The sequence below is a fragment of the Drosophila kikkawai genome, chromosome 2L, assembly GCF_030179895.1.
Source record: "Drosophila kikkawai strain 14028-0561.14 chromosome 2L, DkikHiC1v2, whole genome shotgun sequence".
Classification (NCBI taxonomy): Eukaryota; Metazoa; Arthropoda; class Insecta; order Diptera; family Drosophilidae; genus Drosophila; species Drosophila kikkawai.
This window is the reverse complement of record NC_091728.1, coordinates 18,488,181-18,514,855: the sequence shown is the minus strand read 5'-3', so window position 1 is coordinate 18,514,855 and position 26,675 is coordinate 18,488,181. Positions and strand designations below refer to the sequence as shown.

General features: G+C 41.1%; 5 protein-coding genes across 5 annotated transcripts; 2 read left to right on the top strand and 3 right to left on the bottom strand.

The window, feature by feature from the left end:
* The first annotated feature begins 152 nt into the window (after positions 1-152).
* Positions 153-1,664, top strand: Elba2 (Early boundary activity 2). Its single transcript, XM_017170778.3, has one exon. It carries the CDS (start codon positions 335-337, stop codon positions 1,481-1,483), a length of 1,149 nt encoding a protein of 382 aa, XP_017026267.1. The 5' UTR covers positions 153-334; the 3' UTR covers positions 1,484-1,664.
* An 89-nt stretch (positions 1,665-1,753) lies between these two features.
* Positions 1,754-2,572, bottom strand: ND-B17.2 (NADH dehydrogenase (ubiquinone) B17.2 subunit). The gene is made up of 5 exons (XM_017170781.3): positions 2,552-2,572; positions 2,395-2,490; positions 2,157-2,334; positions 2,006-2,090; positions 1,754-1,949 (listed from the first exon to the last, which is right to left on the bottom strand). The coding sequence occupies exons 2-5, from the start codon at positions 2,487-2,489 to the stop codon at positions 1,879-1,881; spliced, it is 429 nt and encodes a 142-aa protein (XP_017026270.1). The 5' UTR covers position 2,490; positions 2,552-2,572; the 3' UTR covers positions 1,754-1,878.
* A 697-nt stretch (positions 2,573-3,269) lies between these two features.
* Arpc5 (Actin-related protein 2/3 complex, subunit 5) lies at positions 3,270-4,121 on the top strand. Its single transcript, XM_017170630.3, has 2 exons — positions 3,270-3,569; positions 3,632-4,121. Exons 1-2 carry the CDS (start codon positions 3,357-3,359, stop codon positions 3,872-3,874), a joined length of 456 nt encoding a protein of 151 aa, XP_017026119.1. The 5' UTR covers positions 3,270-3,356; the 3' UTR covers positions 3,875-4,121.
* A 281-nt stretch (positions 4,122-4,402) lies between these two features.
* On the bottom strand, positions 4,403-8,189 carry Drp1 (dynamin related protein 1). The gene is made up of 8 exons (XM_017170765.3): positions 7,947-8,189; positions 7,117-7,261; positions 6,396-7,060; positions 5,821-6,272; positions 5,439-5,760; positions 5,155-5,377; positions 4,873-5,084; positions 4,403-4,812 (listed from the first exon to the last, which is right to left on the bottom strand). Exons 1-8 carry the CDS (start codon positions 8,046-8,048, stop codon positions 4,756-4,758), a joined length of 2,178 nt encoding a protein of 725 aa, XP_017026254.1. The 5' UTR covers positions 8,049-8,189; the 3' UTR covers positions 4,403-4,755.
* A 17,055-nt stretch (positions 8,190-25,244) lies between these two features.
* LOC108077339 (microfibril-associated glycoprotein 4-like) lies at positions 25,245-26,440 on the bottom strand. The gene is made up of 3 exons (XM_017170628.3): positions 26,265-26,440; positions 25,593-26,207; positions 25,245-25,517 (listed from the first exon to the last, which is right to left on the bottom strand). Exons 1-3 carry the CDS (start codon positions 26,393-26,395, stop codon positions 25,391-25,393), a joined length of 873 nt encoding a protein of 290 aa, XP_017026117.1. The 5' UTR covers positions 26,396-26,440; the 3' UTR covers positions 25,245-25,390.
* Positions 26,441-26,675: the final 235 nt, after the last annotated feature.

Here is a 26,675-nt window from a genome sequence, read left to right as displayed (position 1 = left end):
TATAATACCCTGCAAGGGTATACAAATTAGAAAGAAAATAATATAATATAATACTTTAGTTCTTGTTTTAAATCCACCGCCATAATTTTCCACTAAGCCTGGAAGTACGTACCGCATGTAGGTCTTGCTTTGGCGGCCTTGACAGCCCTAAAAGTAGTTCAGGTAGGACTGCCATCTGGTGCAGGGAATAACCGTTAATCCGAGGCCGTAAAAACATAATTCCGGAACGATTTCAGCCAACATTATTCGCAAGATTACAATAGAAGCCCGCTGCAGCTGCACTTTCGACCAGTCGCAAACCTTTTCGTTACCTGTTGCTAATTCCGCCAAGACAATGGCCGCCGGATTCCGTCCATACCTTCGGGACTCTAACCTTACAAATAGCGAGGCACCGGGAATTAGCATGTCAGTCATCCACAGCTCGGAGCCGCAGCCGCACTCACTGCCGGCCTTATACTTTCATCCACAAACTGCCGTTCTGCCCTCCGTCCAGTTCTCGCATCCGTATCACCAGTATCTAAGCCAATTTGCGCCGAACTTCGTGCCCTACTATTACCGCCTGCTCTCGCGTCCGATTATGAAGCAGGAGGAGATGGATATCGAAAACTACATCAATTACGAGGTGGCCGCCCAGCAGGCCATAATGCGCCAGAGGAGCTCGAAGCCTTTGGGACAGTTACAGCCACTGATGCAACCTCCGCCAGTGCAACAAATCCCAATGAAAATTCCCCGAAAGGAAGTTCGACGCAGTTCGCCTCCCAAGCGTCGCATTATCAACGCCCAATTGGTGGCCATAGCCACACCTTCGGGAGGCATTAAGAACATTGAACCACAAATTGAGCCTCTTCCGCCCGTGGAGGATTCCTTCAAGCAGCAGGTGGCTAAAATCCAGAAGAGCCAGCACCACTATGAACAGCTCTTTGGGAGACTCACCTCGATGTTGAAGACCCTCAACCAGCGCTACGATAATGATTACGAGAGTGTGCCTGCTCCGCCGTCGAAGAGGCCCCGCCATATGTCCACCAGCTCCGCGGAGTCGCATCTCCCCGACAACGCCTCCGAAAACGAACGGGAGAATCTGGTTCAGTATCCACAGCGAGTGAAAAAGGAGGATGGCAGTACTGTGTATGTACTAGGTCCGAATGGCACCGAAATCACCGCCCACCAGTACGGAGAGGTGTTCTTCACAAATGCTCCAGTGGCGACCAGATGTCTCCTGTGCGTAGTCTTTAGCAGCGATGAGTTGGCCACGCACACTCTCACAGGAAAACCCTCCCCTGCCTTCTATGGCCGGGAAAGACCTCCCAAGCTGCAACTCGACCAGCGCAAGGTCGACGATATTGTGGTTTGTGTTATGAACCGAACCGGAGGCAAGGAGCGTGTCATTAGAGCCACCATCACCACAAAGTGCGCGGATACGGCCAAGAAGTACAAGCGCAGAGCCAAAAAGGCACAGATAATGGCAATAAAAGATGAATGTTAGCGGATAGAAGACACGATTTCAGTTCTAAATAATTAAGTGGCTAGATTAAATCCAGCTTAAAACTTTGAAAGAAATTTAACTTAACGACGTGCCAAGAAGGTGCTAAGGCGACTGAAAATAGTATGTAATGGGGGGCTAGTAATTAAATAGCTGTGATTAAATAAATAACTGAAAAAACTAATTCTTTCTTGTTTTTTTTATAATTAGTTACTAAGGTATTGATGAATATCGATATGAGAAATCCGATATGATATAATATAAAAGAAGATATTTCCGCTCTTATTCTTCTTTCAAAATCAAATTAACGAAATTTGGTTTATTAGCACATTAAAGAGCTCTCCTTTTCGCAACCATTTGCCTTTTGAATTTAAAAATAACTATTTGCTATCCGAACTCTACTGTTTCTTCGCCTTGGGGTCCCAGGCCTCCACTTTGTTGGGTGTGGTTGTGTAGGGGTAGTAGGCCTCTGTAAGAGAGAATATTCGTACTCTTAGGATTCGAGTGGGACTGTGATACGATTACCCTTAGTGCCGGATAGATTTTCGCTGTGATCCGCCAGCCACTTGTGTTTGGGTCGGCTACCATCGCGGATGGGAGGCAGATCGGTCTGTACAAAAATAATAACAATTTAATCGTTTTACCTGGCTAGGGCTTAGCTTATATGGAACAGAACCTTGTAGTGCATCCAGCCGTACCAATCGGCGGGGATCTGGGATCCGTCGTAGTCCATGTTGACATGGGGGGCGAACTCGATCCAGCGGTTGCGGCCGTAGAAGTAGTACGGGTTCTCAAAGTATTTGTTGCCATACTTGTCGATGCCCACCAGGGTTCCGATCTTCAGATCATCGTTCCTGCGAAATAATGTTGGTTTTGCAGTTTGAGGCAGTCTTATATAAGATCCCGGGGCCTACCTATAGAGCTTCAGGTACGCCGCCTTCAGGCCCCCGGACTCGCGGATGATCTGGAAGAGCTTGCTCACACGGTTGAGGCCCAGGAACTTTGCCATGCTGCCAAAAGAATCGAATTGTTTAACGAAATTTAAGTGTTTTTCGATATTCCTGGACTCACCTGAAACAAAAACAAAGTCAATCTGCAGTGTGACCATGGATGGGGAAAAATACCGCAACATATTCAAGTATTTAAATACCAAACTTGACTCTTGCAAAAATTCAGGGAAGGATCATGAATTTGTATATATAATAAAAAATTCAGCGTTTGACGCATCTATTGTTAGAAATTGATTTAACAATTCCACCATTAATTTGAAGAATTAAACATTAAATACCCAATTGGAATCGATTATAGCCGTATGACACTCTAATGCAGTTTTCATTAATTAGCTACTTCATTAGAACCTTGAAAGAGACCACTATATGTGTAATTTTGCTTGGATTATTTTGGTAACACGACTTAAATTTATGTTTTTAACCTATAATGCTTAACTGTTTTTTAATTATTACAAAAAAAAATGTTTAATTTATTTTACAGCGCAAGAACGTTGCCACCGCAAAGCATATGTATGTATCATTTTTACTAATTTTCTAATATTTTTTCAGTTCAAAAACCAGCGAAATGTGTTATAAAAATAAAAATTACCATTGTGAGACCATACTGTCATGCATTATTCTAATGCATTAGAGCGCCATATAGTCGTCTTGCTCGCACTTGTGTAAAGCGCTATAGCGCTGTCAAATCTTTAATAAAGTCTCTAATTAATGCGCCTGTGTCATACGGCTATAAATACCTAACTCGAATCGATTGATGGTATTTCTGGTCGCCCGGTCACACTGTCGGACATCTGTTTGCCGGATTCATTCTTCTTCGTGATTCATATTTTTTGGAAACAAAAATAGCTTAAAAGGCGATTAAAAACATGGCCAAAAACACGTCCAGCAGCGCGTTCCGCAAGATCGATGTGGACCAGTACAACGAGGACAACTTCCGGGAGGATGACGGCGTAGACAGCGCCGCCGCCGGACCGGATGAGAGCGAGATTACGACGCTGCTGACGCAGGGAAAATCCGTGGAGGCGTTGCTCAGTGCCCTGCAGAATGCTCCTCTGCGTTGCAAGAACCAGAATGTGAAGGTAGGCCATCGCATCCAACCGGCTGGTGTGGCGTAATTGTAACCTCTCCCGGCCTCTTGCAGGACCACGCCCTGAACATCACCCTGCGGGTCTTGCTGTCCATTAAGTCGACGCAGATGGACCAGGCCATTGATACTGTGGATCAGAACGACCTGATCGACGTGCTGATGAAGTACATATACCGGGGATTCGAGATCCCGTCGGAGGGCTCCAGCGGCCACCTGCTGCAGTGGCACGAGAAGGCCTTTGCCAAGGGCGGAGTGGGGTGCATCGTGCGAGTCCTGTCGGATACGAACCGTGCCTAGACGGGATTACCATTTACCAAAGGCTGTCATTGAGTCGTCGTCACCATCCCTGCTCCCTTCCAACTGATTTACACGCATCGCGGAGCATTTAATCAACGCAGGTCTAGGACGCATAGCTTCCCCCCGGGAGGTGACATGCGACCTAAGCTGAACCCCCCTGTTCTGTTCTTTTGCCGCAATACAAATGACAACGTTTTCCAAATTAGATTTTAACTGGTATCCAAGTATTAAAGTTTTTATTACGAAATACGAGAGGCTTTAATTGATGGGTTTTATATCGGATTAAAGTTATAGAATTATGACGGAATGGGGCAGAAAGATGATATGATGTATTTTTGTTATTATTATACCCTTGCAGGGTATTATAATCTTAATAAGAGATATTTTCGACCCTTGATCAGCATCAACAGTCGAGTCGATCTAGCTATGTCAGACTGACTGCATTGTCCAAGTTATGGTAAACACAAAAGTCAAGCACCCTAGTACCAACTTACTACGATCTTACCACATAAAAACAAGTAGCCAATGTTTGAATCAACCTTTTCTGCTTTTATTTGACTATTCAATGTGTAATAAGTGCGTTGAATAACTTAAAAAACCAGTCACGGTTTTCATTACACCATCCTAAAACTGTATAAAGCGAGGATGACAAATGCTGGGCGAATTGAAATGCTGCAGTAGGATTACGCTAAAATGATAGACCCCACAATACAGGGTCGCATGCAATTTGATGATGATATTTCAGTGCTTAGGAGAGGGAACATTTAACAAAGAAGGAGTTGAGTTCGTCTTCAAACGCGTCTTCAATAAATAGTTTTTGTGTTTTCATGCTGCTTATATGTGGGGATTATTAAGTCGAAGGCTGCTCCAAATCGCCAGATCTACCACATGTGAGTCTCGCGGATCTCGCTGATGATGTGATTCGCCCGCGTCAGTGCCTTAAAAAACAACATTTAGATCAAGTCGAAATGGGAAAATGTATATTATAGAAAATGTACCTTCAACATATCGGCCGCCTCTTTCCGGCGCACTGCAATGTGATCGGACTCGTTGAGGAGCGTTTCGGCCCTGTCCGATTTATATAGATGGGTAACCAGCTCACTTTGCAAGTTGTCCTTAACGTAGTTAACCAAGAAATGCATAATGGCCTTTGGTACCGAGTCTTGTATGGATTTGCGCACAATGTAGAAGTACGATTTGATCAGGCGTTCTGTAAAGTAAATAAATAAAATAGAGGATTGAGGTCGATTGATATCTAGGATCCTATGAATAATACCCACCGATCACATCGCAATCCTTCTGCTCCTTGTCAGTCAGCCTACGTGGATTGTGATTGGCTGGAACATCGGGCAGCAGATTGACTGGCTTCACCGGACTGACAAGATTGTTATGAACCGGCGTATTGCTGGCCGAGTTCTCAATGCTGTCCGGACGCGTTGGGGCCGGCGGTAAGATGTTAGACAGCCAGGTGCTGGCCATAGATGACGTCTCGCTAACGTGGTTCTATTTCATAAAGGGGTTAAATAAGACGACGGAACCAATATAAATAGCCTGCCACTTTCACCTGTTCATGGGCATCATTTTGCTGCTGCTGCTGTTGTTGTTGCTGCTGGGAGGCTGCACTTTGCTGCGCCGAAACCTGTGGTGACATATGATTCCGCGGGGTGTTGCCTCGCCTCTGCAAATTCACCTGGGAGTAGGGATCGTTGTCTGTCTTTAGCAGACTGGGCACCAGAGCCGCATCCTTGTGGAAATCGGGATGCTTGGTGTTGATGTAGGCCAGCTCGATGGCCACAATGTTCTCCACCATGACATTGGTATGCGGCAGACGGCGGCGCAGCAGCTGCGTGACCACATCTACAATCTTCTCATGAAGTTTTGGGAATCTGCAGGAAAATAGGCCTCATAAGAATAGTCACTTCTACCTTTCAGGTATATGCACTCACCGCAACATCTCCTGCTGCACCTCGTTGCCGCAATGCTGAACAATGCGCTGCATCTCCTCGTGAATGAGCTCCACGCAGCGCAGAGAGGGTTCCTCAAGTCGGCGAATCTGGCGCTTCACCAGCAGCTCAAACGATACCTCCGGAACGAAGAGTGCTGGCCGAGGGCCCGTTGCATTCCGGATGGCCGTAAGTATGTCCATTTTGCTCAGTCCCGCCAGCGGGTGTATGGAGTCCAGAGTGCGGCCGAAGGTTTCGTGGAAAATATAGCAGATGCGAGCGCCACCGCATAGCTCGGTGGTCTCAATATTCCGGGCCGTGCCCTCAATGGTGGAGCAATAGGCGCTGGCGAACTTCGTGATGATCTGCAGCAACGTTTGGCTTTTGTCGGAGACGTCCTCGCCGTAGGAGTTAAGCAGCGATTGGAATTGCGTCGCCATGATATTAACGCGAGTCTGTAAGCAGGAGAGAAACATAATTGCAAACAATATTGGTCTCGTTCTTCGCAGGAAAAATATAAAGGCTTAACGTTTGACGTAAATTTCTGAACAAATCCGTTTTTTTCCACCTAAACTCACCTTTAAATCTGGCAGACAGTCGCGGATGTGGTGCATCAGCAGCCGGTTAAGTGTCTTGGCCAAGTAGGGTGTGCCGTTGCGAGTGGCCAGCGTTGGGTACTTGCGCTGCAGGAAAGCCGCCTCGTCCTTCATCTGCTCATCGATGTGCTTCTGATCCATGATGTCCTTTTGCGAGCGATTCATCACACCGATAATGCCCAGCTTCACAGGAATGACCCGACCGCACAGAATATCGATAGCATCCGTGCCTGCGTCCATGAGATCCAGCTTGGTGACCACGGCCAGTGTGCGACGGCCATCGGGATCCACATCCTTGGCCAGCTTCAATGCCTCGCTGGTGGCCATGTCCGTATTGGCGGCCGTCACAGCCAAAATGATCGAGTTTGGGTTCTCAATGTACTTGAGTACCAAGTCTTTGATTTGGGCCTCGATATCCTCCGGCTGATCGCCCACGGGCACCTTGGTGATGCCAGGCAAATCCACCAGCGTCAGGTTGACCACGTGTGTGGAGAATATCTTCAGGTTAATGGGCTCCGGGCAGATGCCCTTGTTGTTGCCTGCGGCACGCTCCGTTTCGTTCTCAATCTCGTTACGGATGTCATCGAAGTCGGTGAAGCACTTCTTGGAGTGTAGGAAGCGCCCCCACTCCTCAGCATTGGAGGTGCCTGAAAAGGGACTAAGATGTAGTAACTGAATTTGGCTTGTTTTGATTATGGCTTACCATTTTCCGAGGAACGATGCTCGCGATCGTCGAGCGGGCAGTAAATCAGCTGGAGAACCAATGGGCGACGGGTGACAATGCCAGTTCCACGGGGCAGAAAGGAGCGTCCAACCACGCTTTCGATTACCGAACTCTTGCCGGAGCTCTGGAAGAAATGTTGGAAACCAGCATTAAATGGAGTTAGAACTGAGACTGATAAACGTCGATGACCCGATAAGGAGAGCTTGTGCAAAAAGGAAGCACTTGGAATCCCACAGATTAGCTATTGTTATCTGGTACAGTTAAAGCTTTATAAGTGGAACATTTAGAAAACTGAGGAATGTTGGGAAAAGGGTGAATAAGGTGGAGAGTAAACCCGTATTGACTATCTCCAGAACGTCGTCATCTGGAATTCCATTAACAATCATGAATCAAAGTGCACTTAAAGCCGCAATCAAGGCACACATACACAACACGCGCATGTGTCCGCGTGTGTGTGTGCAGGAATGTGTCACAGCAGCTGTTTTCTTTGTCACTTTTTTTGTATAATACTTCCTAATATTGATTTTCCACGGTCGCGGGCGGCAAACAGTGCCGAATATAATTATATAAACACGGGGCAAAGGCCATTGCGAGGACTGTCGCTGCAAGGAATCGATTGATTGAAAAAACACAACTAAAATGCCGGCAAGCGCATCCCATTATATAATTTTGCAGGCGCCTGAAAATCCAGCGAAATGCCAATACACCGAAAAAGCAAATGGCTCAAATTTGCCCGTTTTGGAGCTCTCCTTTGGGGGAAATCGCAGTCTTTCGTTGAGGGGGCGGAGGGGTTTTCGCAATTCGCTTACCTGGCTGCCAAGAACAACAATTTGTGGCAATTGTATCGAGTCGGAGCCCACCGTGTTGAAGACGTCCTGCAACTTGTTTATAACTGGGATTAGGGCCTCCATGGTGCGTGCGGTGTGCTAGAGGTGCTTCAGATCGCGTTCGACTCGATTGCTGTTTATTTCGCGCACATTGAGCGAATTTTTATTGCTGTTTCTTTTTGTTGGTTGACGCGAATTTGTTCTAGGGCTGTTTTTTGTTTTTTGCCAAATATCGAAATCGCGATATTTTTATTTGGTATTTTTCGATATTTTTTCTTGGTCCCTCTGAATTTCACAGTCTGGTACTTTTGGTCGCTCGCACAGCTCGCACCGCAGCGTTGCCAGACTTTTCGGTCCCAGCTAACAGTGTTGCCAGACTTTTCGGTCCCAGCTACCAAAAGTACCAGATCGTCAGTTACCCAGCTACCAGAGTTGCCAGACTTTATAATACTACTAAATTCGCTGTGCAACACTGTATTGCAAAAATTTTTTAGGTACAGAGTTGCCAGACTTTTCGGTACGAGCGACAGCGTTGCCAGCCGTTTTCGGTCCGAGCGACAGCGTTGCCAGACTGTTTGGTCCGAGTGACGAAAAGTACCAGATCGTCGTGACCGAAACGGGTGCCACATCGATGGAATGCGATAGTGCTAGGTGGCATCTCTAAAAGTGATTTGTGCTAGTTTTTAAGCGGTTGGGCAACACACGCGAAAGCTTTCATCAACGACAAGTGGCAACTCTAAAAACATGTTTAATATTTTAAATTAAACAAAAAACCGTTAGATGGGGCCATAGTGAAATTTAAAAAAGAGCATTTAGAAAAATATTTAGAAACTTTTATTATTATGTAAACAAATTTATATAAATAAAAAGAAAAATAATAAAAAAGTATATTATAATCCAGTTTTATAAAAAAGTGCCTTTGTATTTGAGGCGCTTAGAATGCCAGATTACAAATTTAACAATTTAACAGGCAACAATAGATACCTACCTTCCCCTCAATCATTTTTATGTATTTTTTTTTTGGCTTTTCCTTGACAAACAAAATTTGCATATATATGTACATACATATTTATGTATATGTACATATGTAAAGCCAAATATGTCTATGGGAGGAAGCTTTGCCCATTGTGCAAACTTAATGATATGGGCCAAACTCCAGACTCCGAAGCTCGTACTGCCAGACCACACACCACAAGGCATTGTTGGGAGCATCTCAATATATCCGTCCATGGCAATAGATAACAATAATAATGCCTGGTCATTAGAACACCGAAGTTCGCAATACTCTTACTTTTATAAAAATTAAATTATTCCCATAAATCGGATTTAGGGTTTTGAATATCTAGGAATTCCTTATAATAGGTGAAAGTCATCAAAGAGTATAAGTATAATTTTTATCTTGAATTTTAGCATTTATTTATGGTTGACAATTTGCAAAAGCAATAGCTTTTTAAGTTTTTAAAAATGTAAAAATTAAATTAAAATTTCAGATTTACAACTTTAACTCGAACAATTTTCAAGTCTAAAAGGGGAGATTGATTTATATAAAGACGGAATTAAAATAAACCTTACATTACATTCATCTAGAATTTAGGAAGTTTATGGGAAATGAACGAGCTATATTCAGTAACTGAACAACGGGATATAAGGGTATGAAACCCCAAAAGCAGCCAAGTGGTCAGACTTGAGGCACAAACAAAATGCAAAGAATAAGCGCATAGCCCTCAAGTGCTCAGGATTTGCATGAGGCCTGGGGAGCTCCTCCCGTTGCTACATGGATTGGATGGCCACAAGCCCGCTCCCATTCCCAGACCACACTCGATTGCCATTCTCCAAGCATTGTGTGTGTGTGTGTGTGGAATGCCGGGGCTCATCTGTCGTTTTTATCGGTTTATATCAATGCTCGAGGATGCTCGGCGCCCGGTACACCGAGCATTCACAATTCGATAGTAGCCCAAATGGACCAGAATATTAGATGCATGGCACTCGCCCCCACTCACGTCTGCATCATCTGGCCCACTCGATGGCCATTGGCATTGTGGCCGGCATTCTTCGCCACATTGTTGGTAATTGAATAGAAAATCACATTGAAAATTGAAACGAATTATTTGATATAATTTTTAAATGCTTGCCTTATGATTTAATGGATTATGTTGGATTTGAATATCGATTAGATGGCTGATATAATATAAGTTAATGTTTTCGTAACTTCTTGGCTGTAAACAGAAAGCAATATTTAAAATTGAATAAGAAATTACTTTTTAAAATGCTACAAGAATCCTTAACAAAAAAAAAATGCTATTTATCGTATTCTCTATTAAATCTTCGCTTAAATAGTAGTTCGAAGCCCACTCAAAAGAATTTACTTCTATTCTCTTTCCCAAACTTAAGTTAAAGTTAAATTATTCTGCTGTGAATAGCGAGTAATCCAATTTTTGTGCTTCATTATTATACATTTTGACTGGTGGCAAGTGGCAAGTTCTTTTGCATTTTCATAGATAAACTTTTGGCTTCCAATTAACGAATTTGGCCAGAAAGTTTCCGGAACACCTCTGCCGCTGTATGCTGTATGTATAAATATTTCGAAATTTCCCTCATCAAATTGGCATTGTTGGACCGAGGAACTTTCGTATCTGACAACTTGCCGAAATGTGCGCTATACAAAACTTCTTTGCCTGACAGTTATTGCGACGGACGGGGGGGGGGGGCTTTCCTTGGCCACCCACCGGCCTCCGGGGCGGAATATTAATTTGATAATTTTACGGTTGAATGCAAATTCGGTGTCAGAGTCCTTTGCTCTCTAATTGACTGACGCGGAATATTTAAAATATGAATTTCAAATGAGGTTCAACAATTGTCTGCCACCGCTTATTTTTTTTCGCTCCTTTTGCTGGCTCCTGTTGGATTAATTATGAAACGACGACGACGACGGGGACTATGATGATGATGGTGATGGAGATGGAGATGGAGCTGGAGTTGGAACAGCTTTGCCCCGGTGGAGCATTAATCATGTGAAAGTAATTTTGCGCATTTGCATGCGTTGCAGAAAGCGATAATTTTCATCCATCATTTTCAAGTGTTTCCGCAGGATTATAGTGCAAGGAGCAGTCTGCATCAACTTGACGATGCATTGCCTTGTCATATCCCTCTCAGTGCACTTGGAAAAATCAGCAAAATTAAATTATAATTTGTGAATTTACCTATTTTGTTTTGCATCTTTAATACTTTTAATTACCTAATTTAAAATAATATAAATTTTATGGTAAAGTACAAAGTAACTTATTAGGTTTACTCATTTTTAAATTTAACATTACGAACAGCTTTTCTCCAAGTGCATGTGTGGGGATTCCCCTCATTATCCAGCGTCGTGTCGTCGTCAATTATTCCGGTTCTACAGGCTGCCTGGAAGAAGAACTTTGCATTTAGTTGATGAGCTCCTCCAGACCTATCCATCCCCGGTTTGGGCCACTCCTCCTTGGTCCTTTTGTGCCTCGGTGCTATCAGCTTTCATCTTTCAGCTGACTGCCAGTTGATCAATGGCTCTGCCCGCTTTCCATGGTGTTTCTTGCAATTATGTATTTATATTGCGTATACGCCATGTGGGGACGACGACGCTCTGTGCAGGAAGTCGCCCGAATGTTCTTGGCACCACTGAAGCAATAATGAACTTTGATTTTACCCTTCGCAGCCTTTCCGGGAAAATGTGAAGGTATGAAGAATGTTCGACATAATTGCTGATTGGGGCTTCAGTACACAAAATGTTTAAATTGTTATAATGATTTAATTATGTTATTAAAGCTGCTAGAGATACACCTAAAGTTTTGTGTTTTTTTTTTTGAGCTTCTCATTAGAATTAACCCATTAGGAAGTCATAAAATGTCTCTGCTTTGTGGGCATTAGGGAGTCTATAAAGTGAGCTAAATTATGAAGGCCATGTGTTTAGCCACTTGGCTGACTTTTTCCACGAATCTTGGCCAGAAGATGTGGAAACATTTAGCAGATGTCGCCGCTTTTGGCACACAACTCTGTGGCCATTAATCTGCCTGAGAATGCGGCTGCCAGATGCCGGCGAAAAGTGCGAAAGTATTGCACACATGTTTCCCTTAATTTTTGTAATATTCCTTGGCAAAGCCCTCTGTATGTTTAATTGGATTTGCAGCTAAGCGGAATTAGAACGATCCGGGTGAGAATTGGAGAGTTATATTTACATATTCGAGCTGTGCCATCTTGCAGTAAAGGCAAACACTGGCAGAAAAATATGATTTAAAAAAGGTTTAACATATCTCTGTGGTCTGATCAGATATAATTAATAATAGTCATGTCTTCAGAATGTAGTTTTTTAGATTTAAGAAAATATTTAAATATATATTAAAATTATTCATGAGTAATTTCTCCAAGTGTGGCTGCCTGGCGACAACAAGCAAGTGTAAATTTCACTTGAACTGATAATTTCACTCAATTTGTGTGCGCTGATGAGCAAAGTTTTCCCATTTGCATAAGACTACGTGTGCCTGCCCCTCAGCCCGCGGCTTTTCCACCCCCTCCCCAGAAGGACCCCGAACCCTGTGTGCAAGTTTTCATCTGACGATGCCGCTTCTAGTGATTTCTTTTCCTCGAAGGTGCCAATTAGGGATTTCCGCCTCAATTACTTTCGCGAGCACACGAAAACCAAGTTTGTATGATTTTCGCATGACAAACTTAGGGCACCCGCCCCTTATATTCCACTTTCTTGGCGCTTCCTTTAGGAAAGGAAGGAGCACTCACTGCGACACCCTTTTCCCTCGAAATGTAATTGCACGGAGTGCGTCCCCAAAAACGTTGCGTGTGCGTGATAAAAAATTTCGTTTGCATTTTACATGTTTCATCTGCAGGTGGCGAAAGCTGAAATAGTTCATGTGGCTCTCCTGGGGAGGACTAGGTAATTTCCAATTCAACTGAATGCGTTTGCAGTTCGCTGATTGGTTTTCTAAAGAGGTAAAATGATTTCCGATGTGGGAAGATGCCTGTTTAAAAAAGCAATATCTGGAGTGAAATGAAATAAATATTCTAAGTAAATGAGGAACTTGAAGCTTTTTTTTATCTTCAATATCTCTAGAAGTTAAAGATGAAAATAGATTGAAACTAATACTACACAGATAATACATGTTGTCGATGTCAAGTTAATTGCAATCCTTTGATAATTAGTTTGTGTTAAAGTAGCATTTACCTAACAAACAAAGCAATCTGTATGAATGATTTGGGCCATTTACGGTTCGAGAAATCGAGATCGGTTGGCCGCAATGAAATGTCCAAGTCTCCTTAAGTTCCAGGAATAGAGCGAAAGCCTTTCAAATCAAAATCAATATGGAACTAACGACAAAGGCAAACGTTGCCAGGACCTTTTGTCAAGTCACGGAAAGGCCTGCAAAGTGGGGCCGAGCGAGCACTTAACAATATTGCATTGCAACTGGCCTCAAAATCAAAGTGGTTAGATCGGGGGAATTATTTGTCAGCCGGCGGCGGATGGAGTGGGATGTGCGGGACGATTCCGGACTGAAAATGTACCCGTCCGCCTGCCTAAGTGTAATTAAATTCAGTCTGCTCCTTCCCGTGACCGGTTATCATCAAATGGATTGATTTATGATGATGCTCTTTGCTCTTCATTCTCCTGAAGCCTGGCTGACGAGGCATGACATAATAAATCGGTATGTCCTGGCCGGGTCCTCGCACATTGACAGAGACACACACAGACGCACACATGAGCCGTGCAGAGATTTGAAAATTAATTTGCAAAAAGTTTTGCCTGCTCAAATCTCGCATTTCGCATTTCGCGTTCTATGCGCTATATTTATATTTATTATTTAATTTTGCCCGCTTCTATGTACTTTGGCGCATTTTCATGCTCGACTGCTGCCTCGTTCTTTTCTTGTGTTGACGGCAAAGTTTAATTTTTATTGTTGTTTGACTTTGTTAAATGATTTTTATTGCCTTTCTTGTGCGCTGCGGGATAGGAAGGCGGGTGGGTGGCAAGGAAGAAGAAGCCTTTGTAGGAATTTAATAAAACTGCTGTGACCATATTGCCGAGCAAACACACTGCACAATGCTCCAATTTTCCATCACGGGAGTCAGCAGGCAGCATCAAGTTAACCAATCCCTCGTCCCTTTTGTCGCTCCTTTCCCCATCCATCTGTGTCCTTTACTGCCCCGGAATTTATTGACGCTCCCTGCTGAGTTTGACGGTTCGACTTGAGATATATGAGGGCCATTTGATTGTTTTGTACATACTTACGAGTGGCTGCCAGATTGTAAAATATTTCACCCACCGGCAACAAGAAATTTTCTGGCATAACTTATAAGCATCTTTCGGTTCGACTATGCGAAAAATCAAACTGAAAACAGCCAAGAAAAAATATGAGTAGAAATAACAGTCTCGGTGGAAAACCGCAGCAAAGTGAGCCGGAAAAACGCAAGAATACAAAAGCATTGGTAATTCTAAGGACTTTGTTTTGTATTTATATTTTAATATGGTTTAAGGAAGAATTTTTGTGTTTGTTCTATATATTAATCACAACCAAAAATCAGTTAATAAACTGCATCATATTTAATATATTAATTATTTACTTATTTATAACAAGATCATTTTCCTAGCATACATATATTTGCTTTTAAATTTTACTTTTTTAATTAATTATTATTAAAACAATAAAACTATTAAACTTTCTTTTTAAGTGCTACACTTCTGCCCTTAACTGTATCTTCCTACTTAATGAATCTAAAAAGCTGGAAAATGTTGGAGTCACCACAATAAAGGAGCTTTTTAATAAAGGCGCCTGAAGTTCAAACAACTTTATTTGCTGGTTAAATGAAAGAGTTCAGGGAAGCGAATTTAATTATGGATGCCAAGGTACTTGTCTTTGATCTTCCAGATTGGCATAGGGATTTTATAGGTATTATTTATTTCAAATAGCACTTGGGGAAGTTTCTTTTCTAATATTTTTCAATAAATATTTAAAATTAATCAAACAGTTTCACCCTTTAGACTTGACCATATATAACTTGACCATCATGTTGCAATTCATTCGAAAGTTTCACTTTAAATAACTGTCAGTTAAAGCTGACTAATTATAAGGTTAAAAATAAAACCAGCTGCCATTGTCGCTCCACAGGCTCTGAAATAATGATTAATTGCAGTTTGCTGGAATCCAGTACGAATCCACGTCAAATGAATTGCATAATCGCCTGTCAATTACAGGACTGTCAGATCCCTGGCAGTTTCGAAAAGGAGGACGTGAACCGTTGCCGATGCAGAATTAAACAAATTGCGGTGTAGTATTGGGAATGAATTCTGAATGGCTGCCAAGCGAACAAAGCCTGGAGCCTGGCGGAGAGGGAATAGTTGCCATGCCGAGGGGCTTGCATTTGTGTCAACTGGATTGTTATGGATGTTTGCACTGCCGAGCGGCATATATCTTTTACAATGCCCAGGCCCCCCCTTGCCACGATAATTGTCCTGTGAAGGACAATGTACGCATTGCGTCACTGCAAGAGATACGCCCATTGTTCGGGCTGAAACAAAGCCAAAGCTCGGCATTGCTGCGACATTGTGCCCCTTTGCCTTTGGCCGGCTTTAGTCGTAGTTTTAATCTCACTAATGGCAGCCACAGCAGAATACCAGCTCAGAGGCTTCAAGTCAATGGCTACAATAGACTCATGTCACAAAAGGTCGTTGCCTGCACACGACAAATTCAGCCCTATATCTTGAAATAAAATCAAAAAGCCAAAGCTCTTCCCTACCAGCCGTCCCTATTTAGCTTTAACCCTAGACGGTCATGCTTATTTTTCCTACGTTCAGGTTATGCTTCGTCGAATCGACGACGCCAATTTTAAAATAAGTATAATTGTTAAAAAACAAACAAATATTGTAAAAAAAAATTTTACATCGTTTAATTCAACATTTTAACTGTTCAAAATTAGAAATAATAATTCATTCTCATATTAAGAATATACTTAAAAACTAAAAATAAAAAACGACCTTTTTTCCATTTTTCGATCTTTTGTGATTTTGCGTCGTCGAATCGACGAAGCATGACCGTCTAGGGTTAAGCAAAGTGGGTTTTGAAAGTAACCAGATCACAAAATATTAGCATTTAGTTCTAGGGAATGCTACAAGATAATAAATCTATAAAAATACAGAATGATGTGATAGCAGAGTGAGTGATTCGAACTTAAGGGAATTTACACCTGAAAGAGATTAAAAATTAAACAGAGAGCTTTGTTAATAACTAAGAGACTGAATAGTGAATTCAGTATAGATCAGTTTTTCAGATCGGAAACAAGTTTCTGTCGCAATGCATGAGCCGCAAAAATGTGGAATACTTTCGCTTGTCTTTTGCATCATTCTGTGCAAAACTTGTGCTTGTAAGGCTTAAATATAAGTTCTAATAAATAGATCAATTATGAATTGCTATTTTTAAAACCTCTACATATAGATCCCAGATACGTGACTGACTTCGTGTTTCCCCCGGCAGATGAGAACCAGAATCTTTTGGAACCAATTAATAACGGCATTATCAATTCAAAGAATTTCGATTTATTACATGGCAAATGGTTGGTGAGCGAAATGAAAGATCTGGACAAGTGCCGTAACTTTAATAACGTTAGTCCTTCCGGACACGTTCGATTGATCTATATCAGTTACGCGAATGTGGCCAATCCCCTGGAGAGTTTAAAAGAAGCTTTATATCACGACCTAAAAATTCCTAAAATTGGTAATACACTAGAAATTGTTAAGCGAGGAAGAAAAAGAATAGTTTTTGGAATGCCAAATGCCATGTTTGCATTATTTATCTTGCAAAGATACTGTCTTCTATATCATAAAAGTGGACATCTTAATTATGAGATTCTTGGTGCTGAGGAAGATTATTAGATGTTCGAGAATAATTGTAATCGTTCAAAGTCAAGGTTTATTTATGAAAAATTAACACAATTAACAAGTTTATAATAAATAATCTGGATTTTTCTTTTCACAGATTGAGAGCAAGTTTCCCACTCATTTGAATTTATAAATGGAATGAACTCATTCTTATGGAGATCAGTTCAAGTTATTTTTAGCATATTACTTGTATCGTTAGTGTTGACGATATGACTGTTGTTTGGATATTGTATAACGTTTAGTTTACAATTCAATTACATGACACAGATAGGGCTTGATAAGATTGTTTTAAAATTGTGCTTTATAATTACTTTAAGGTGTTGATAATAACCCAGCTAATGCTAAACATCAAAAGATTCTATGTAAAATATTTATTTATTTTAACAATTTACATAAACAAAACGTTAAAAGCTTATCAATCTGTTTAACCGGGTAATCCCCAGTGGTATTCAATATTCCAGTGGGCCAGCCAAACGGACCACCGCTGTAATCTATGGATTCCTTTGGCCAAATCAAACAATTGAAAGCCATAAATACGTGGAAGTGATTTAGATGCGGATGTGAATGCATTTAGGATACCGGTGGCCAGGTGAACGTGAACTACACGAAGGCAATTAAGTTCGTTCGGCGTCATAACGCATTTTCTGGGGGAGTGGGCTTGAGCACGGGCATGTTTATTGACGTTGCTGTTTCTGTGCTAACTGGGCCGGAACCACCCTCCCTCCTCCCCCCCCCACTGAATGGACCGATTTTAGCCTGCACAGGTTACTTTGGCCCCGCTTGTTGTCGCGCTGGTCGCCTTCGCTGTTGAACATGGCCACAATGGAATACCCTAGGAGAACGCACGGAACACCGAAGCAGGGAGCACGGGAGCGAGGAAGTGGGCCAGCGGAGCTTTACAATTTACACATTAATTATGAGCAGACATGTGTTGTAGGCGTTTTGGCCAGGATCCCGGCGTTTGGCTCGAGTCGTGCGGCGCGGTAACAGGTGCCTCCTGTTACTTCATATCCTCGGGGTGCACTGCGAAAAAAAACACAAAGATTGTGTAACGAGTCTATATTCTGATAGCTGAAGCCTGTAATCAGTGAATTATTTATTTTATTTTGGGTGAAGCTAACTGCACCATATGGTGCCTATATGTACCATAAGGTCTCCTAAGTTTCCTCTTAGAAATATATATAATTTCAAGCTTTAGGCTGCACTATTTTTAGGCAACTTTATTTCGCTTAGTGTTGAAAGTATGCAAATTTCAGGCTAGGCAAAATATGCCCCTGGCCGGGTTTTATGCCAGCGAATTAATGAACGCAGGCAACGAGCCGGGCAGCGGCAGCAACAAGGACGCCAGGAAGGGTCATTATTTTGCCCATGTCCCTGCAGATCCGCTCCTGCAAGCCCCAGCAATGCAATGTGGTCTGGCCAGCCTGTGGCTCCACGGAACACCACACCTCCTTTATGCCCCCAACGCCGTGTGCAATAATAGCAATAATTTATCACCCCGGACCCAAATTATGCATGAACTCAATTGTGCGTGAAATTAAATTTTAAGCGCAAACAAGCCGACTTGTCGGCTCGGCCCCTGTTTACTTCAATAATTTGGCTAATTTCACTTGTGAGCAGCAGCATTCAGGCCACAGGCCGCTCTGGCCAAATATAATTGAAAATACTATGAATTCCTCAATGCAGCCGCAAATGACAGGCAGATGACTTGCATTGGTTTTCGACTAATTGAGAGTTTCTTGCATTTGACTGCCTCAAAGGTTAAATAAAAAATTAGTATTCTCTCAAGACAATAAGGTTATTTAATTGCATTCTAAGTGGTTAAATTGATTGATTGGTTTAAGAAAATAATAATTGAAGGGTAAGTGCATAAGGAAATTAAGGTATTGTCATTTATCAATAATTTTTAAATAATGTTGTTATTTAATTAAAAAATATACCTCACTACAGAAATATCTAACGAAAATATATAAATGATTACTCAATTAAATAAGTTGAAACAACTTCCGCTCACTAAACACTTCGCTTGACTTTACTTCCTGCTAGAAACTTTGAAAATTCAAAGATATTTGAGTCAGTTAAAGTACATTTGTAGCTCCCATCCCAATATGTCGGCGCAGAATTTCCAAGAGACATAAAATACCAAAAGTTTTCGATTGCATTTTTGTCGCAGAAGTAGCTCTGATTGCTTTAAAAATAATTTATTGAGTCAATTGACTTTTGCAGCGGAGTCTCCGCAAATAGACGCACTGCAATCGAACTTGCAACCACCGGGGAGCTGCACACAGATACGCACTCACACCGCCGCAGACTCTCTCTCACACATACACACACACAGATACACTTGATTTGATTGTGTTGACTCTGCAGAGGGCGAAATAAAGTTAAGTGCAGCCCTCGTCGTCCTGGGCTTCGGTCCGCTTCCATTCGAAATTTATTGCGGCCGGAGTCCTTTCACGTGGCAAGTTAAAGCCTCAGTTACATGACTCATTCAAGCTCCGGCATTTGCTCATTTGGGCCGGGGGTAAAGTCCAGACACATTCTAAAATGCGATTCCAGTGCCTGCAAGCCGAGTCACACATGTCAATTCAATTTGATCGGAGGGCCGTGACGGATGGAGGACGGAGACTGAAGGAGGCCTAACCAGAGAGAGTTCCTGTTTTCTGGTCCTGGAGGACCACACACAAATCCATTCGATACTCGACGATGGGGATGAGAGAGAGGTTCAAGGGAGGACTGGAATTGGCCAAATAAAAATGTCTCGCCTCCGTCTACATTGATTGACAGACAGCAGATATGCCTGTGGCTTGTCATTGGAATATCATTTATAATTGGAACGCATTTCCCAATCCAACAAGTCAAACTCATGCTTTTTTCCTGGAAGTTTAGAACATGAAAGGGTGGAGTCTTTTCAAAGAAAACTAAAAACCAGAAAGGAAACAAACTTCGGGAAGACGAAATTTGTATTCGCTTGCAGATTGTCATAGGCTCATGACCTTAAATGCATTAATTTTAGTTCGGAATGTTCTTTGTGTTAGTTTTAAGAGGTTAATAAATCTGGGTAGTACATATATTCAAGATTTAAGGGGGTCTTCTCATTCAAAAGCCGTTTTTTGGACGCTTTTTAAAAAAATTCTTATTTGAAAACGCAAAGAATAATTGAAAACTTTTTTTATTTATTGTATTCAAAAATGTTCAAAGTAACTAAAAAAGTTGTTCTTGCCTCGATACGAGGGTTGTTCAAAGAGTAATGAGACTTCAAACTTGGTGGTCGAAAAAAAAGGTGTCGTCCTGGCGGCCACGATTCAGGGTCTCCAGAGCGTCCGAAATGAAAAATAAAAACGGGGTTATAATCAGAATTGATGTCATTTTCGGGTGACGGAACAGATTTTTTTTAAAATTTTTTTAAACAAAATGGCGGCCATTAAAAAAAAAAATTTCGATTTCGGGCTTTTTTTTTGTAGTTTAGTGTAAAAAAAAAATAGAAAAAAAAATTTAAAAAAAAATCTGTTCCGTCACCCGAGAATGGTGACAATTCTGCGTCGACTCCACTTTGTTTCATGAAAATCGGTTCAGTTGAACTGGAGATATCATGGCCGCCAGTTCGAAAAACGTGGTTTCGAGATAAACGCGTTTGAAGTTTGAAAAAAGCTCATTTTGCGAAGAACTTGCTTCACAAAAAAGGCTGTATCTTCTAAAGTATTTCGAATTTCTAAAAATCCTTTTGGGGACATATACACACCATCCCTAACTATAAATAAATGCAAAAAAAAAAAATCGAAAAAAAAAAGTTGCCCAATGAGAAGACCCCCTTAAAGAAACTAAAATTTTTGTCATTATATTTTTACTTCACGTTTAAAAATTGGACTTTAAATTCTAAAATAAGTTTTCTAAACTATTATAGTTGAGACTTAACACGAAGTAATTGTACATTTAATAATGTAAAGACAGTATGGAACCATAGTATAGCTCAATTTGCAAGCTAGCAGATAACAGAAACTGTTATCCAACAGCCATTTTACAGAGCCTCCACTCGCATTCAGCAAGAAAACACGAAACTCACCATCACACAGAAGCAACAAACACAGCAGCATGGCAATTGTTGGACAACAAAGGAAGCAAAGCTACACAATTTTGTCGCTTTGTGGTTGTGTGGAACGTGTGGAAACAACGTTTTGAGGAACTTATGAGTATAAGAGTGCAAAGATGAAATTTAATAATAATAATAATATTTAGTAATAAGCAAAATGACTGCGGTAAAATTAAAAAATATATAATGGCTCTAAATAAATTTAAATTATAAGAATACAAAAAAAGGGATTTATAAAAATAAATAAGAAAAAGGAAGGCTAAATGATACATTTAAAATATTATAATTCATAAATCAATAAATTAATCAAATTTAACTTAGAAAGCACCTATAAATAGTTTGCTTAACCATTTTTTACAAGCTTAACAACATAATATCTAAAACTAAGTTACTCATCTTTAAACTATATGACATTATTCGGGAAGATGTAGTTTGCATAAGGGCATCACAAATCTAATAAAAAATGGTCATAAATACCCATAACATTTCAATAAAAATTAATGGCCCCCAAAAATATATATATTCCCCTCTCCTCCAAAACAAACTTTTTAAGTAATTGATTTCACGCAAGAGTTCAACGAAGCATTTCAATGGTGCATAACATAAAAATCACATAAGAATTTGTTTCCAAATTGTATTTATTGCTTTTGTGAGTGCGAAAAGATGAAAAATGTGTATCAATTCTTTGGCAGAGGATGCAGCCACATGCAGAGTGCGAATATTTTATGTTTTCGCTTGCCGCATTTTGTAGTTACTCGACACTTTTCCAAGTATTGCAGTAAATATTGATGCTCGAAATACAAAAATGTATGCAATAAATAATGCGAAATTGAATATCGAATATAACAAATATTTCAATTTTGCCGCTTGGCAAAGTTTTTGGTGCAAAACAAATGCAAATTGTATTTTATTACAAAGTTAGTTTGCTTTGTACACTCAAGTAAGTAGTTTGTAGATGTAATATTTTGAATAATTTCCTTTCAGCAATTGGTTTATTTCGAATTTTCCATAAGAGATATATTTCCTATCTGCTCATTACGTATTTTCTTTTTTTGTCTTCCTTTGGTTTTAATTAACTTATTTAATTGCATACGGTTTTGCATTCACTTCGAACAGTTGGTAATGCAGGCATTATTGTGTTTTTGTTTCTGTGGCAATGAATAACAAACTGAATGAAAATATCAGCAAATTATGCATCGGGATCTGTCTGTATTTTCATTTCATTTGCCTTTGTTTCATTGACGGTCTGAAAATGAATGGAAAAATCAATTAGGCAATGTAATTGTGTGGAAATAATCATAAATTGAGTTGAAATTAATCGCAACAGTTTTAAAGCTTAGCCCACATAATGTAGGATTGAATATAATGAATTAAGTGTGTACAAAATCCTCAGACTAAAAGGTTTTTGAGCACGGCCTAAAATTAAATAGCATGGAAGACCATTTAAAATTTTAATTACGATAATTATGCAGAGGGCAACAGAAAAACCCTTTTACCGAGAGATCTGAAAGTATTCAAAAGGGTTTCGCCAAAGTCATAAAATTCCAAACATTAACTGAACCCGAAAAAAGCGTAACTTGAAGTAAAATCTCTTGCTCACACCAAAATACCCAAAGTGATTACGTATACGGCAGGTGGGTCCCAAGAAGCCCTACTAAAATGTAAATCTAATTTAATTATTATTTTTTTTATTATGTCCGCTAGATGTAGCTGGGAGGATTTTTAAATCTATACAAATTTATGTTGTGGCTTTGGTTGTTGGCAATTAGTTTAATTACGCTTTTAATTAAAAAGCCTTTCCCAAAAACCGCAGTTTTGATTTTTATATTGCATCTAACCGACGTGGTCAGGCGACCAATATAATCAATAATTGCATTTATATATGTTGTAAATATAGAATCAGAGTGCTGTTCAATGAAAATATAAATATTTTAAAGGCATTTTTAAGTACTTTGGACTGAAGCAAAGAAGCTTATTGCCAAGCTAGAGCCAATTTCATATGATTTGGTCATGTAATTTTAAGAGCTAAAATCCCTGCATCTCTGATTTGCATTGGAATCCAAATAAAGAATGGGTAAAGAGAAGGGCAGGGCATACATATTCAAAAAGATTTCGCATGCGGCGCACATTTTTGAATACATTTGACAATTTTCGTAAGAGAAATGAGAAATATTTGCATTTACTTGAGTAGCAGCAGCGACAACGACGACGGCGGCGGCACTGCAAAAATGTAATTTCCATGAAAGCAGTCAGCTCCGTAGAGTGGGAGGTGGAATCCGGGATACGGGTTACGGGCAACGGGCAACGGGATCAGGGGAATACGGAATACGAAGTCATGAGCCAAGCAGGAGTCATCCGAAGTGGCTGCAAGTGCGCAGGCATGCGGGCCATCCCACGCCTTCTTTACTGTATTTTACTGAGACACACTTGGAGAAAAACGTATATTCCTTGGGAAATACCTCTGTAATTTGGTAATTTTATTTATATATAATAATAATATTGTAAAAATGTTTTAAGTTAGTAATGACTAAGCTTATAAAGGAAAATAATATAAATAAAACGAAGCTGAATATTCAAGAATTTTTTCTCAGTTGAAAAAATTTGTAGGGAAGACGAGGCGTTGACGGCGATGGCGGTGTCTATTGTGCGGGTTAGCGGCGGCTGCATTTGCATCCCGACAGCAGATGCTCCACACACACACACCGCGCACAACCCAGATATACACATACCCAACCAGCGGAGGACCGAGAGATTTTCCAGAGCCTGTCCGGCTGGCATGAAATATTTGACTTTTGATTAAAGCACCGACTCAAGTGCTCTGCGAGACTGCCTGGCGCTCCGGCGGTTGCCCTGCCTGCCACTTGACAAGATTCACTTGTCTTTCAAATGCATTTCATATTGTGTTGCATAATTTTCTGCGGCTTCCCTTGCCTAATGTGAAATGTGCCCTGGAAAAATTTCGAAAAGCCCCCCGACGCTTGGTGGCAGTGGGTGATGGCATTGTGAAAAGTTTCCCCAAGATCCTGCTGGGCTCCGTCGTTGTCCTGGCTGTTGCCATTGTGGTGTTGCGAAATATGCATTGTTTGTTGTGGCGAAAATAAGCGATTCTATCTGTTGGCCGAGCTGCTGCACTTGCAGTTGTGCCAAAACTAAACAGACCGAGAAGTTTTATGGAATTACGCAAAGTTCGGGTGCGGGGGAGCTACGGCAATGGCATGTGATGGAAAAGAAGAACTTTCTGGTGCCTGCACTTGATTTCTAAATGTTGCCATGGCACAGGTTATAAAAACGTAGAGCATTTGGAAAGCTCAGATCAAATTATTCCATACCTTTTGATGCTTACAGTACTCTATAGTATTTATTGGCACTTAAATTATGTCAAAAAGTTAAAGTTAAAGCAGCTTCGTCAAGTAATCCCAATGGAGTTTAATTGGCATTCGAATGGAGAGCCACTTAAGCCCAGCAAACACCAAAAAATCTTCGAGGCAACACTTTGTTCAGACCGGGACAAAAAATTAATCATACGCTCCGGTTGCCAGCACAGTCAAGGGGAATTTTCACGGATAAAGGGGAATATTATTGCGGTACAAAAGCGAATTAATTTTTCATAAAAGGCGAACCACGCGGCCACCGCAGCGACGGCGAAGGGGTGTCCTCCATGGCCTGCTCCTGCTCCCGTACCAGCTCCTGCTCCTGCGGTTTGTTGCTCACGCACGTACCTGGAAACCCATACACCAAAAGGGGATGTATACTTGCATACACATAGAAAAAATCTACAGCATCACTTATAAGATTTATTATTACAAAAATTACAGCCTGAATTTGTAATTAAGATATTTTTTGATTGAATTGAAAGGTGAGTAAAATTCTAATAATTTAATTTTTATATTTATTATGTATATTGTAGTAAATCTTTCGCTGTGCAGACTGGGCGCAATTAATTTTCAATGTGCGCTTTATGCAGCTCCTTGCCGGATCCGGATTTTGCTCTCTGCGGCTGGAATGCGGCTGCCAAGGATCCCCCAGTTGCGATGCGATGGCGAGTGCGGCGGGGCGTGCTAATTGCCAAACAAAAAAGGCGGCAAAAGAAATGCAGCAGCAGCCCTTCGAGTCCTGCGAGTCCTCGAACCTCCTTTTGATCGCATCGCTGGCTAATGTGATGTGTGCTTAATTTCCGCATTTCAGCTAATTGGCCTCGTTCGCCTGGATTTCGCTAATTACTTAATCATCAGCCGCACTGACAGCCCCCAGGCTTATAAATAAGTGAAAAACATTCAAGTTGCTATCGTTCAAGATGGCTTTAAAGTAAAAAATATGATGTTAAAAGTCACAATAAATTTGCTAATGGAAGACAATTTAGAATCAATTAAAACAATAATATATGTTTGCTTCAAAGCAAATATTGATGATTTATGATGATTTGTTTTAGTGGCACTGCTTTTTAGGCCTTATCATCATTTGCGCACGTTTCAGAGAGTAGGTATGCCCCTTGAATTGATACCAGTTGATGCCCTTGCCATGCGCGTTATCGCCGTATTTGCCTGCCAAGTTGCTACAAAAAAATAAAATAAAATAACGTAAATTAATAAATTACGTGAATGTATATATAAGATATTCAGACACTTACCTGTGATGGCAGGCATTATACCACCAGGCACTGCTGTAGTTAATTGCACAGTTGACCGTAGCGTGTTTGTCGTTATCCCGATCCTTGGTGGTGAACTTCTGTCCCAGATGGGTGGCCAAGGCATCGCCGGCGTTGCCCGAATTGTTGCCCAAGGACTCTAGCGCGAAGCCATTCTCCTCCGAACCGATTCTGAAGTTGTCGTACTTCTGGTACCGTCGATCGCCCTCGTTGTCCTCTAGCAGGACAAGCAGCTCCTGTTGCTCTGCTGTAGTCATGGCGTGTAGCTTATCCAGTCCCAAGAAGAATTCGTTCTCCAGCTTGCCGAAACCATTCTTGTAGTCGTTCCAGTCTCGGAAAAAGTCCTCACTTCCATCTGTGCGACGCAGGATTAAAGTCCAGCCGCCACCATGGCTCAGTTGATCGCAGGCCACCACGAAAGGGTGTTTACTGTACTCGGGCACCACGATCACATTGATTTCACTGTTCTGGGTGAGGACCGAAGGTTCGGCGCAACTCTTGCCATAGAGCTTTGTTTCCACGCCAGTTTTGGAAAGGCAGCTGTCCAGTTTCTGGGTCAAGTCGTCCAATAGTTCACCATGTCGCTCCTGCTCGACACTGAAAGTATATTAAATTAATATTAAGTGATATATTTTTATTTAATTGAATCCTTACCGCACTGCAATCATCTGAGATCTTATTGAAGCTGCATTGCCGCAAATCGTAGATATTTCACAAACTTTTTCCGCGTATATACATGCTAAAATATTGATGACTAAGATTGAAAATAAATTAAAGCTTAGCATGATTCTAAGTAGAGCTGAACAGATTGATTGCCTGGGGAAGACTGAGCTGAGATGCTTTTATACAGCTAAATTTACAAAGAATTATTGGGAATTCCTTATCACCCGTCAGCGGATTGTCGAGTGAATGGCATTTGGGAGATTATTTCAGTGATTCCCCTGCAGATTGTTTACGGCTGAATTTTAACACAAAAAAACCCAAAACAAGCTTATAACTTTTTATTATATTTTTATTTTTTGTATAAGACTGAAAGTCCATTAACGTTATGGTGATATGTAAGAT